This window comes from Tachysurus fulvidraco, chromosome 26, assembly GCF_022655615.1.
Source record: "Tachysurus fulvidraco isolate hzauxx_2018 chromosome 26, HZAU_PFXX_2.0, whole genome shotgun sequence".
Classification (NCBI taxonomy): domain Eukaryota; kingdom Metazoa; phylum Chordata; class Actinopteri; order Siluriformes; family Bagridae; genus Tachysurus; species Tachysurus fulvidraco.
This window is the reverse complement of record NC_062543.1, coordinates 16,872,500-16,883,467: the sequence shown is the minus strand read 5'-3', so window position 1 is coordinate 16,883,467 and position 10,968 is coordinate 16,872,500. Positions and strand designations below refer to the sequence as shown.

The window sequence follows — 10,968 nt, the reverse complement described above, 5'->3', positions numbered from 1 at the left end:
ATGCTTCATTACGTGTGCAGGAGTGTCGGATCGCCCATCCCATAGTGAAGTGCACCTACTGTAGGACCGAATTCCAACAGGAGAGGTAATACACACACACACACACACACACACACCGAGTGATGCAGCACTGGTTTCACACCCATAGACACTGTGGACACTGAAGTGTTTAATTGTTCTTTATCAGAGTGTGTGGTTTTTGTTCTATAACCACACAGTCATGGGTTGATCTCTGTGTCTTTAAAACCATGTTATAAACTACATACTGTTAGTTGGAGTGTGACACACTTCATTACACACTAAAGGGAACATGCTGGTGGAGTCATGAACAGTATTATGGGTTCAGCTGAGAATGTAGAATGAGAATGTATAGGTATACACACACACACACACACACACCCCAAGATTAAATACAGATGTGTGTATATATCTATAAATACCTATAACATTATTAATAATACAGTGTGTTTCTTTACAGCAAAACTAACACCATTTGCAAGAAATGTGCACAGAATGTTAAACAGTTTGGAACAGTAAGTTTACTTTCTGTCTCTTTATCTGTTTCTCTGTGAGAGAGGTGCACAAAATGTACTGTGATGTACTGAAGGGGTCATGTAAACTGTGTGTGTGTGTGTGTGTGTGTGTGTGTGTGTGGTAGCCAAAGCCATGTCAGTACTGTAACATCATTGCTGCATTCATCGGGACAAAGTGTCAGCGCTGCACTAACTCTGAGAAGAAGTACGGCCCACCACAGACCTGTGAGCAGTGTAAACAGCAGTGTGCCTTCGACAGGAAGGAGGAGGGTCGGAGAAAGGTTTCTCACACACACACACACACACACGCACCTCTCACAAGTACACACACACACACACACACACGATGATCAACCCTAGAGATGAAGATTACTTGTTCTAGTTAGTTCAGTTAAATGATGGAGTTTGTGCTTTAATATTCTCTCATGTCAGTAATTGAGAAGAATCATTTTAACACCCAGTTATAAACACACACTACTGAATAAGCTCTAAAAGGTCATACAAATAATTAGAAGAAAACTCGTGAATGAGCGTGTGTGTGTGTGTGTGTGTGTGTGTGTGTGTGTAGGTGGATGGGAAGCTGCTCTGTTGGCTTTGCACACTGTCCTATCGCCGTGTTTTACAGAAAACTAAAGAACAACGTAAAGGCCTTGGCTCCTCCCACTCCAACTCATCATCACTCAGCGAAAAGGAGCATCGCCACCATCACCGCCACACCACCTCTCACAAGTACACACACACACACACCTCTCACAAGTACACACACACCTCTCACAAGTACACACACACCTCTCACAAGTACACACACACCTCTCACAAGTACACACACACCTCTCACAAGTACACACACACCTCTCACAAGTACACACACACACACACCTCTCACAAGTACACACACACACCTCTCACCACACACACACACACACCTCTCACAAGTACACACACACACCTCTCACCACACACACACACCTCTCACAAGTACACACACACACACACACACACCTCTCACAAGTACACACACACACACACCTCTCACAAGTACACACACACACACACCTCTCACAAGTACACACACACCTCTCACAAGTACACACACACACACACACACACACCTCTCACAAGTACACACACACACACACACACACACCTCTCACAAGTACACACACACACCTCTCACCACACACACACACCTCTCACAAGTACACACACACACACACCTCTCACAAGTACACACACACACACACACACACCTCTCACAAGTACACACACACACGCACACCTCTCACAAGTACACACACACGCACACCTCTCACAAGTACACACACACGCACACCTCTCACAAGTACACACACACGCACACCTCTCACAAGTACACACACACGCACACCTCTCACAAGTACACACACACACACACCTCTCACAAGTACACACACACCTCTCACAAGTACACACACACACACACCTCTCACAAGTACACACACACACACACCTCTCACAAGTACACACACACACACACCTCTCACAAGTACACACACACACACACACCTCTCACAAGTACGTACACACACACACCTCTCACAAGTATACACACATACACACACACCTCTCACAAGTACACACACCTCTCACAAGTGCACACACACACACACTGCCACAGCATCTCTCACAAGTACACAACTTGTAAAGTCTGTGAATTGTGGCCTTAGTTTTTTATCTTGTGCATACTTATGACTGTACCAGTGTGCATAATGCTAAGTCTCTTATACTCAGATGGTGTGTGTGTGTGTGCCCTTGTGTGTGTGCCCTTGTGTGTGTGCCCTTGTGTGTGTGCCCTTGTGTGTGTGCCCTTGTGTGTGTGCCCTTGTGTGTGTGCCCTTGTGTGTGTGTCCACGTGTGTGTATGCAGGCTGAGTAGCAGTTTGAGTCCAGAACAGGAGCAGCGTCTGTGGGAACAGAGGTGAACTTACTGACTCTTATTACTGTACACACACACACGCACACACACACACGCACACACTGTCCTCGGTGTTCCAGACCTGCCTGTAATTTCTTTCCTTGTTCACTTTTTCTTGGTTGTGCACATTGAGTGTGTGTTTGGGACAAGTATTGGAGTATTGTAGGCAGCGGTATACTATGGACACGGAGTTGGAAGGTTGTGTTGTCATAGTAACAATGTTTGCTGTTGTCTACAGCCATAAGTCAGCATCTATTCAGAAGGAAACGCCAAAGAAGAAACCCAAACTGGAGCTGAAACCGTCCAATGGAGACAGGTGTGTGTGTGTGTGTGTGCGTGTGTGTGTGTGTGTGTGAGATAGAGTAAGTAACTGTCGTTGAATTCTGTTAGTTACATGTTGTGTGTAAAAATGTGCTAAATGGCGCTGTAATATGTGTACATTAAATGTGTGTGTGTCTCTCTCTCCCTGTGTGTGTGTGTGTGTGTGTCTGCTGTTTGTCTAATATCTCACTGTAGCAGTTCTATAGCTCAGTCGATGGACTCAGGTGGGACAGATAACTTCATCCTTATAAGTCAGCTGAAAGAGGAAGTGATGTCACTGAAGAGGCTGCTGCAGCAGAGAGACCAGACCATCCTGGAGAAGGACAGAAAGGTATACACACACACACACACGCGCGCGCGCCCACAGACACGCGCGCGCGCACACACAGACGCAGACACGCACGCTCGCAGACACACGCACGCATGCAGACACGCGTACGCACGCCTTAACCTAGGTCTGTGTGTCTCTGTGTGTGTGTCTGTGTGTGTGTCTGTGTGTGTGTCTAGTTGACTGAGCTGAAGGCTGATTTTCAGTATCAGGAGTCGAACATGCGGCTAAAGATGAACAACATGGAGAAAGCTCACAAAGAGGCCATGGAGCAACAACAGGTAATGTATACAAATTTTATAGAATCACACACACACACACACATACATATACACACACACACGTACTCAGTTTCACTCACTGTCTCTTATTATAAGCCCTTGCACATTTATACAGTTATTTATTATACAGTTATTATAGGGGATGAGGTAGCCTAGAGGTTTAAGGTGTTTTGTCCTGCACTGTCTGTTTTTATGTAGCACCTTGATCCTGGAGAAACGTTCTCATGTCACTGTGTCCTGCAACAGCTTTATATGGTTGAAATGACAATAAAAGCTTCTTGACTTGACTACCAAGTTCTGGGCTTGAATCCCAGGTCCACCAGTTTGCCACTACCGTGTGTGTGCCACTGCCAGCAGCCCTGCTTAAAAGCCTGAATACACATGAACACAAACACAATAGTAAACATGCACACTATAGTATGCTGATATCCTCCATAGAAACAAATGTAAAAAGCCTGAAAATAAGCTTGTTTTTGTGCAGGCCTGTGTAACGGCGCAGTGGCGCCACCTTTTGGTCTAGAGTAAAAAAAAGTACGTCTTCACAGCAGGTGGAACCTTTAGAATGTAAAATAAAATACATCTTTTATTAAAAACTAAAAAAAATCTGATGCTGCACAAAAATGAACATTGCCAAAAGCAATTCTTGATGTCACTAAATAAATTGGTAATAAGTAAAATCTATTATTGAAATGTTTTGGTCTCAAAGCACATGTACGGGTTTAAAACAAAAGAACATTATAGACCTGGTCAGACATTCAAAATACTCTTTCCAAAGTACATGGTGTATAAAGGTTTGTCCCAAAGACTCATTTCTTTAGCTGAAACATGATCTGGCCAAAAATGTGGAAACTTCCCCCTTGTGGACAAAAGTGGGCTAGAAGGGTTAATCAGGCCGTCATCAAAGATCAGAATGAGCTCCGAGACTCCCATGGCAGGGTTGGAGGAGCTGGTTTGAGTATTTAAGAAACTACGGACCATCTGGGATTTTTAGTAGTTTCCAGAGTTTACACAGAACAGTGACAGTCCTGTGGATGGAAACACTTTGTTAATAAGAGATTAATAAAGAGATTAAAGGAAAATAATATAATATTTAGTCTATTTGAAGCTTATAGTAATTTCAGTAAACAGCAGTGAGCAGTTTCAGTGAGCAGAAAGGAATTCCAGCTGTTGATGTAAATGAGCCACAGCAGCAGAAAACCACCAGATTTCTCTCTTGTTAACTAAGAACAGGAATCTGAGGCTCTCGCTGACTGATGTTTAGGAATAAAGTACCTGTTGTTTTTTTTCCTCCAATCTTGGTGAGTCTGTTGACATGACAACCGTAGAACCATCTCCAGGTCCCTGACTTACATAATGTCTGCTTGTCTGTCTGTAGGCAAAGAACAGGGAGTTGATGAAACAGGTTGCTGCTCTCTCAAAAGGAAAGAAGCTTGACCGTACCAGCAGCTCCCTTTTGTTACCATGACGATGACCTCTTGCCCACACATGCCACGTCATCACTGTGAGGACGCTTAGGCTCACATACACCCCCCCCCCCTCAAAAAAGCTGCCTGTGTATCTCTACATTACTATCCACCTGTCTGTCATTGCCCCTCTCGCCCTGTACCCATCTCCTGTCTGTCTCTAACCCCAACAAGTGGCCTGACCCTGTTCGCTCTCCCTCTCTGGATCTCCCGTCTCTCTCCTGATGATGTCACTGATGATGTCACACATGCAGCCCTGCTCCTGTCATGTGACTCTGATCTGAGGGGCTGTGCTATGGACAAACATGGCCACCGAACCTGCAGGATGCACACACACACACACACACCCCATATGTCTGTTTGCAGAGGGTGACTGTAAAGACGTCTGTCTCGCTGCCTGCCCTCCTCTGTACGGTGGGCTTTTACTCACAACAATGATGAGGATTTTATTATTCTGTGTGAAAGAGAATTGTTATTCACATTATAGGAATCTTTCTCTCTTTCTATCTCTATCTCTCTCTATTATAAGTCTTTGTACTGTGACACTTTTGTATTTTTTATTTTGTCCTCCAGACTGGACATTTCAGGAACAATAAATCTTCAAAAACTTGTGTGTGTCGGGGTGAATAACCTCCTGTTGTAATTATAACTAAATATCAAAGAATTTTCTCTTCAGCTTGTGAATTACTTTAAACTCTTAATTTGGTCTTATTTAAATAGCACATTTAATAAAATTTGGCAGAGCCACTAGATCAGATTATAAATGTGTTAATATCTGAAGATAAATCTGGATTAGTGACAATCTGATAATTCCATCTGTGTTAATATCTTTATATTACATTTGTTATTTTGCAGAATGTCAAAGTTTAATGAAGTTTTTAAGCAATAAACACATCCTGACATTGAACCTATGGGACCCGGAGTAAGGGACATCAGTCTAACCTCTGGTGTGGAGGTGATGTAGTAAGAAATGCATAGGGCGTGTTTAAGTACTTGAGGAAGGGTCGTGTCATGAAGAAGATATGAACACACCACCACTATTTATCCTCATTTCATTGGCTCACACATTGGCTAAGCTATAAAGCACTTAATGGTCTCGCACCACAGTGCCTGAGAAATCTTTTGTTTTTTATGATCTGTCTCACCTACTTCGATCGAAAGGTGCAGGATATTTGTTGGTAAAAGTCTCCAGCAGGGGGCAGAGCTTTTTCTCACAGAGCCCCACAGTTATGGAGTGTTTGGTGACTGCTGAGTGGTGGTGGAACTCTTTACTCTTCTCTCTCTCTCTCTCTCTCTCTCTCTCTCTCTCTCTCTCTCTCTCTCTCTCATACTTGATATTCTTCTCTGTACCCCTGGTTGGTCTCTTGATGGTTCACACTGCTTGAGACAGATCTGCCACCTTCTCTTTACACTATCGAGGTGTCCGTCAGTTTTGTTCTCTAGTCTTCATCAGTGATCATCTGAAGAGCTTTACAGGAAAGTCAGTGTTTGTTCTGTGGTGAAGGTCCATAATTTCCTGTCCAGTGTCACTAAATGAGGATGAGGTTCCTCTCAAGGTTTCTTCCTCATCACCGTCACCTCAGACATGATCATTAGAGATAGATGTTAGAGATACTTAATGGAAATAACTTAAGTTAAAAGTCTTAATGTTTCTCTACTTTACCGTAAACCTACAATGTCCGTTGTTAAAATCGCGAAACAAATAAATAGAATTTAGGTTTCTGTCATTGGGCTTTTTTTATTATTATTTAATTGTCGTGTCGTTGTTGTTCCACTGGGTGTCGCTGCAGGTTTCCGTCCCTGTGTTATTACGTCAGTGTCTGCTGGGATATCACGGAGAAGGTAAGGATTCCGTTGTGTTCCTCAGTGCGATGTGTTATTTATTATTATTATTGTGCTGAAGCGCTGTGTTTAATGTCACTTTATATGGAGGGTCATTTATAGTGTATAAACACATGGCAGTGCTAAGGCTTAGCTTTGGCGCTAACGCTTAGCTTTGGTGCTAACGCTTAGCTTTGGTGCTAACGCTTTAGCTTTGGTGCTAACGCTTAGCTTTGGCGCTAACGCTTTAGCTTTGGTGCTAACGCTTTAGCTTTGGTGCTAACGCTTTAGCTTTGGTGCTAACGCTTTAGCTTTGGCGCTAACGCTTTAGCTTTGGCGCTAACGCTTTAGCTTTGGCGCTAACGCTTTAGCTTTGGCGCTAACGCTTAGCTTTAGTTGTTTTAACGCTTTAATTATTCGGTGTATTGTATAACTGTGGACCGGAACATTTATCACCACAATTGAGTAGCTGATGGTCACGTGACTGGGTTTATATATTTATATACTTTGTCTTAATAACAAAATGATAACAGACAAAATACTTGTCATATTAATCAGATATTAGAATAGTAACAACAAAGAGGAGAAAACGGGAGCAATAACATTAATGTACAGAAGAGGAGTTAAATTAACAGCCTTGTGTTCAAAATAGTTTAAACTGTAAAAGGTTTTTCAGACCGCTTACATTTATGGATATGAAACTTTCCAACTAAAATAAACAGATTTTAAATAAAAATGTGACATTTCACCATTTTACTTTCCTCATACTAAATATACTTCATTAATTTTATTGTTAATGTAATATTTATTATTATTGTTGTTTATTATTATTATTATCATAATGATGATGATGATGATATTATTATTATTATTATTATTATTATTATCATAATGATGATGATGATGATATTATTATTATTATTATTATTAAGTCCAAACCAATTTCCATTTAATATTCTCCCAGATTGTCCCAGTGTTTAGCTCACAATGCTGCAGGACAGTGAAGTAACTCTAAAAAAATGTATTATTACATTTATTATCTTTCATATTAATACCATTTAAAACGGTTTCTTTTTTAAATGTTAGCATCTTTTCAGATTCCATATTACTTTGTAATAATCTCAGAAAACACATTAAACACAATGCTATATTCTCGTGGACAAACTGGGATATTACATTTTTTTAAGAAACTCAGAGTATGTAAGTAAATAAAATTGATCATTTAGTTGTGAAATAAACAATATATTATTTTTAACCCAGTTATTGTAAAAATATTGATTTTTTTTGTATTTCACATATTTATTATTCCAGATTAAATGCCTGTGGGGAGAAAACGTATTTTATATAAGCAGCCAGTACACGAGAGAGACCTGATAACTGAAAGTTATCTTTATTTATATCAAAATCACATTTAGGAGAAAATCTACACCAGCGATAAGGTTAGGATTATAAACCATATCATATCTTTATCTTTTATGAAGTGTTTAATACAGTTCAACTTGAGCGTTATATTAGGGAACAGAAAATCAACTACGGTCAAACCCCTTAATGATGAGTTACATAAAACATTTGTATTGAAGCAGTGAGTCTTGTTTTTCCAAAAAAAACTATTTTTTTGTTAAATATTCTTGGACATCCAAAACCTTTGCAAGCTAAACTAAACGAGATAAACCGTGTCTGGGTTTATAATCACGCAGCAGCAACATACATGTGACGTCATAAATCATGATGATGTCATCCTTATAGGACCAGGATGACTACAGCAGCGCGGCCAACATTTGAGCCTGCTCGAGGTGGGCGGGGCAAAGGGGAGGGCGATCTGAGTGCTCTCTCTAAACAGTACTCCAGCAGAGACCTGCCAGGACACACCAAGATCAAATACAGGTGTGTATACACACACACACACACACACACACACACACACACACACACACACACACACACACACACACATGAGAGAGAAGATGTAGAAGTTATGTGTTATTGTGCATCATTCATTTTTAAATTGAAGTGTGTGTGTGTGTGTGTGTGTGTGTGTGTGTGTGTGTTTTCAGACAGCCCACTCAGGATGCTCCTGAGGAAGTGCGTGCTCGTGATTTTAGGCGTGAGCTGGAGGAGAGAGAGAGGGCAGTCGTCAAGAACAGAGAGAGAGGAGCAAGAGGTGTGTGGATGTTGGGGTGTGTGTGTGATGGGTCGATATGTTTGGTTGTGGATGCATGTGTGTTTGTGTAAGTAATATCAGTTCTGTGTCTCTCCTGTAGAACACACCTCTTCTTCCTCCTCCTCTTCCTCATCTAAGCGCCCACGACTTGATCAGATACCTGCTGCAAACCTGGATGCAGATGACCCTCTCACTGATGTATGACACACACTCACACACAACTGCACAGGCTTCTTTTTCTGTACACAACACTTCTCTGTCTACACAGTGTGATATATAAATATAGTGTGTGTGTGTGTGTGTGTGTGTGTGTGCGTGCACGCAGGAGGATGAGGACTCTGACTCCGCCTCTGACAGTGACGATGACACTGCAGCCCTGCTGGCCGAACTCGAGAAAATCAAGAAGGAAAGAGCAGAGGAGCAGGAGAGGAAGGTGAGTGAGTGTGTGTGTGAGTGTGTGTGTGAGTGTGTGTGTGAGTGTGTGTGTGAGTGTGTGTGTGAGTGTGTGTGTGAGTGTGTGTGTGAGTGTGTGTGTGAGTGTGTGTGTGAGTGTGTGTGTGAGTGTGTGAGTGTGTGAGTGTGTGAGTGTGTGAGTGTGTGAGTGTGTGAGTGAGTGAGTGAGTGAGTGAGTGAGTGAGTGTGTGAGTGAGTGTGTGTGTGAGTGAGTGTGTGAGTGAGTGAGTGAGTGTGTGAGTGAGTGTGTGAGTGAGTGTGTGAGTGAGTGTGTGTGTGAGTGAGTGAGTGTGTGAGTGAGTGTGTGAGTGAGTGTGTGAGTGAGTGTGTGAGTGAGTGTGTGAGTGAGTGAGTGTGTGAGTGAGTGAGTGTGTGAGTGAGTGAGTGTGTGAGTGAGTGTGTGAGTGAGTGTGTGAGTGAGTGTGTGAGTGAGTGTGTGAGTGAGTGTGTGAGTGAGTGTGCGTGTGTGTGCGTGTGTGTGCGTGTGTGTGCGTGTGTGAGTGAGTGTGTGAGTGAGTGTGTGAGTGAGTGTGAGTGAGTGTGAGTGAGTGTGCGTGTGTGTGCGTGTGTGTGCGTGTGTGTGCGTGTCTCCTTCTACTTTGGTCTTTTCCCGTTAGAGGTCCCACAGAGAATCATCAGTTCCCACCTAACTCTATCCTCATCATTTAACACACCCATGTTTCTCCTCTTTGTCCTTCCTCTTGACCTCTGACCTGCAGCTCCATCTCCTACATCCTTCTACCAATATAACATCTCCCTCCTCTGTACATGTCCAAACCATCTCACTCTAGTCTCTCTGTCCTCGTCCCCAACACAGCCAACCTGACCTGTCCCTCTGATGTGCTCCTTCCTAATCCTGTCCATCCTCGTCACTCCTAAAGAGAACCTCAACATCCTCATGTGTGTGTGTGTGTGTGTGTGTGTGTGTGTGTGTGAAATAATTGTCTTGTTATAAATGTTTGTGTATTAGGAGCGGGAGCAGAAGGCGGAGGAGGAGAGAATTCGGATGGAGAACATTCTGAGTGGAAATCCACTTCTCAACCTCGCTGGACAACAAACACAGACACAGAATACCTTCAGGGTAAAACGCAGGTATCTCTCTCACACACACACACACACTCTCACACTCACACACACTCTCACACTCACACACACTCTCACACTCACACACACTCTCACACTCACACACTCACACACTCACACACTCTCACACTCTCACACTCTCACACTCACACTCACTCACACTCACTCACACACGCACGCACACGCACACTCACTCACACACTCACTCACTCACACACACACAATCACACACACACACACACACACACACACACACTCACACACACGCACTCACACACAAACTCACACTCACACACACACATAACTAACTTGAGGTTTCATACACAGAACTGTGTGTGTTACAGGTGGGACGATGATGTTGTCTTTAAAAACTGTGCCAAAGGTGTGGACGAGTCTCGGAAGGAGAAGCGCTTTATTAATGACACGCTACGCTCTGAATTCCACAAAAAGTTCATGGAGAAATATGTCAAATAACCCACGTGACCTTTAACCTTTTATTGTTTTACATTATCCTGGTGATTTCTGATTTATTTTGTTGGTTATTGTGTGTAATTAAAGCCTTTGATCTCTA

At 42.7% G+C, this 10,968-nt stretch overlaps 2 protein-coding genes across 4 annotated transcripts in view; both read left to right on the top strand.

The window, feature by feature from the left end:
• The window catches only part of fam76b (family with sequence similarity 76 member B), a 9,011-nt gene extending 3,523 nt beyond the window's left edge, over positions 1–5,488 (top strand). Inside the window, exons 2-10 of one of the 2 annotated variants that reach the window (XM_027148312.2) lie at positions 21–85; positions 479–533; positions 659–814; positions 1,102–1,262; positions 2,439–2,489; positions 2,725–2,802; positions 3,006–3,138; positions 3,315–3,416; positions 4,792–5,488. In XM_027148312.2, coding sequence (XP_027004113.2) covers positions 21–85; positions 479–533; positions 659–814; positions 1,102–1,262; positions 2,439–2,489; positions 2,725–2,802; positions 3,006–3,138; positions 3,315–3,416; positions 4,792–4,881 — 891 coding nt within the window. In that variant the 3' untranslated portion in view covers positions 4,882–5,488. Of the gene's footprint in view, positions 1–20; positions 86–478; positions 534–658; positions 815–1,101; positions 1,263–2,438; positions 2,490–2,724; positions 2,803–3,002; positions 3,139–3,314; positions 3,417–4,791 lie in introns of both variants that reach the window. The other variant, XM_027148311.2, reaches the window with a different exon arrangement.
• A 1,181-nt stretch (positions 5,489–6,669) lies between these two features.
• On the top strand, positions 6,670–10,968 carry cwc15 (CWC15 spliceosome associated protein homolog). Of its 2 annotated transcripts, none has more exons than XM_027148314.2 (7): positions 6,670–6,721; positions 8,447–8,584; positions 8,755–8,861; positions 8,962–9,059; positions 9,187–9,294; positions 10,285–10,406; positions 10,742–10,968. In XM_027148314.2, exons 2-7 carry the CDS (start codon positions 8,454–8,456, stop codon positions 10,869–10,871), a joined length of 696 nt encoding a protein of 231 aa, XP_027004115.1. In that variant the 5' UTR covers positions 6,670–6,721; positions 8,447–8,453; the 3' UTR covers positions 10,872–10,968. The 2 variants fall into 2 exon arrangements, with proteins under 2 accessions (XP_027004115.1, XP_027004116.1); XM_027148315.2 differs by lacking the exon at positions 6,670–6,721 and adding an exon at positions 8,017–8,139.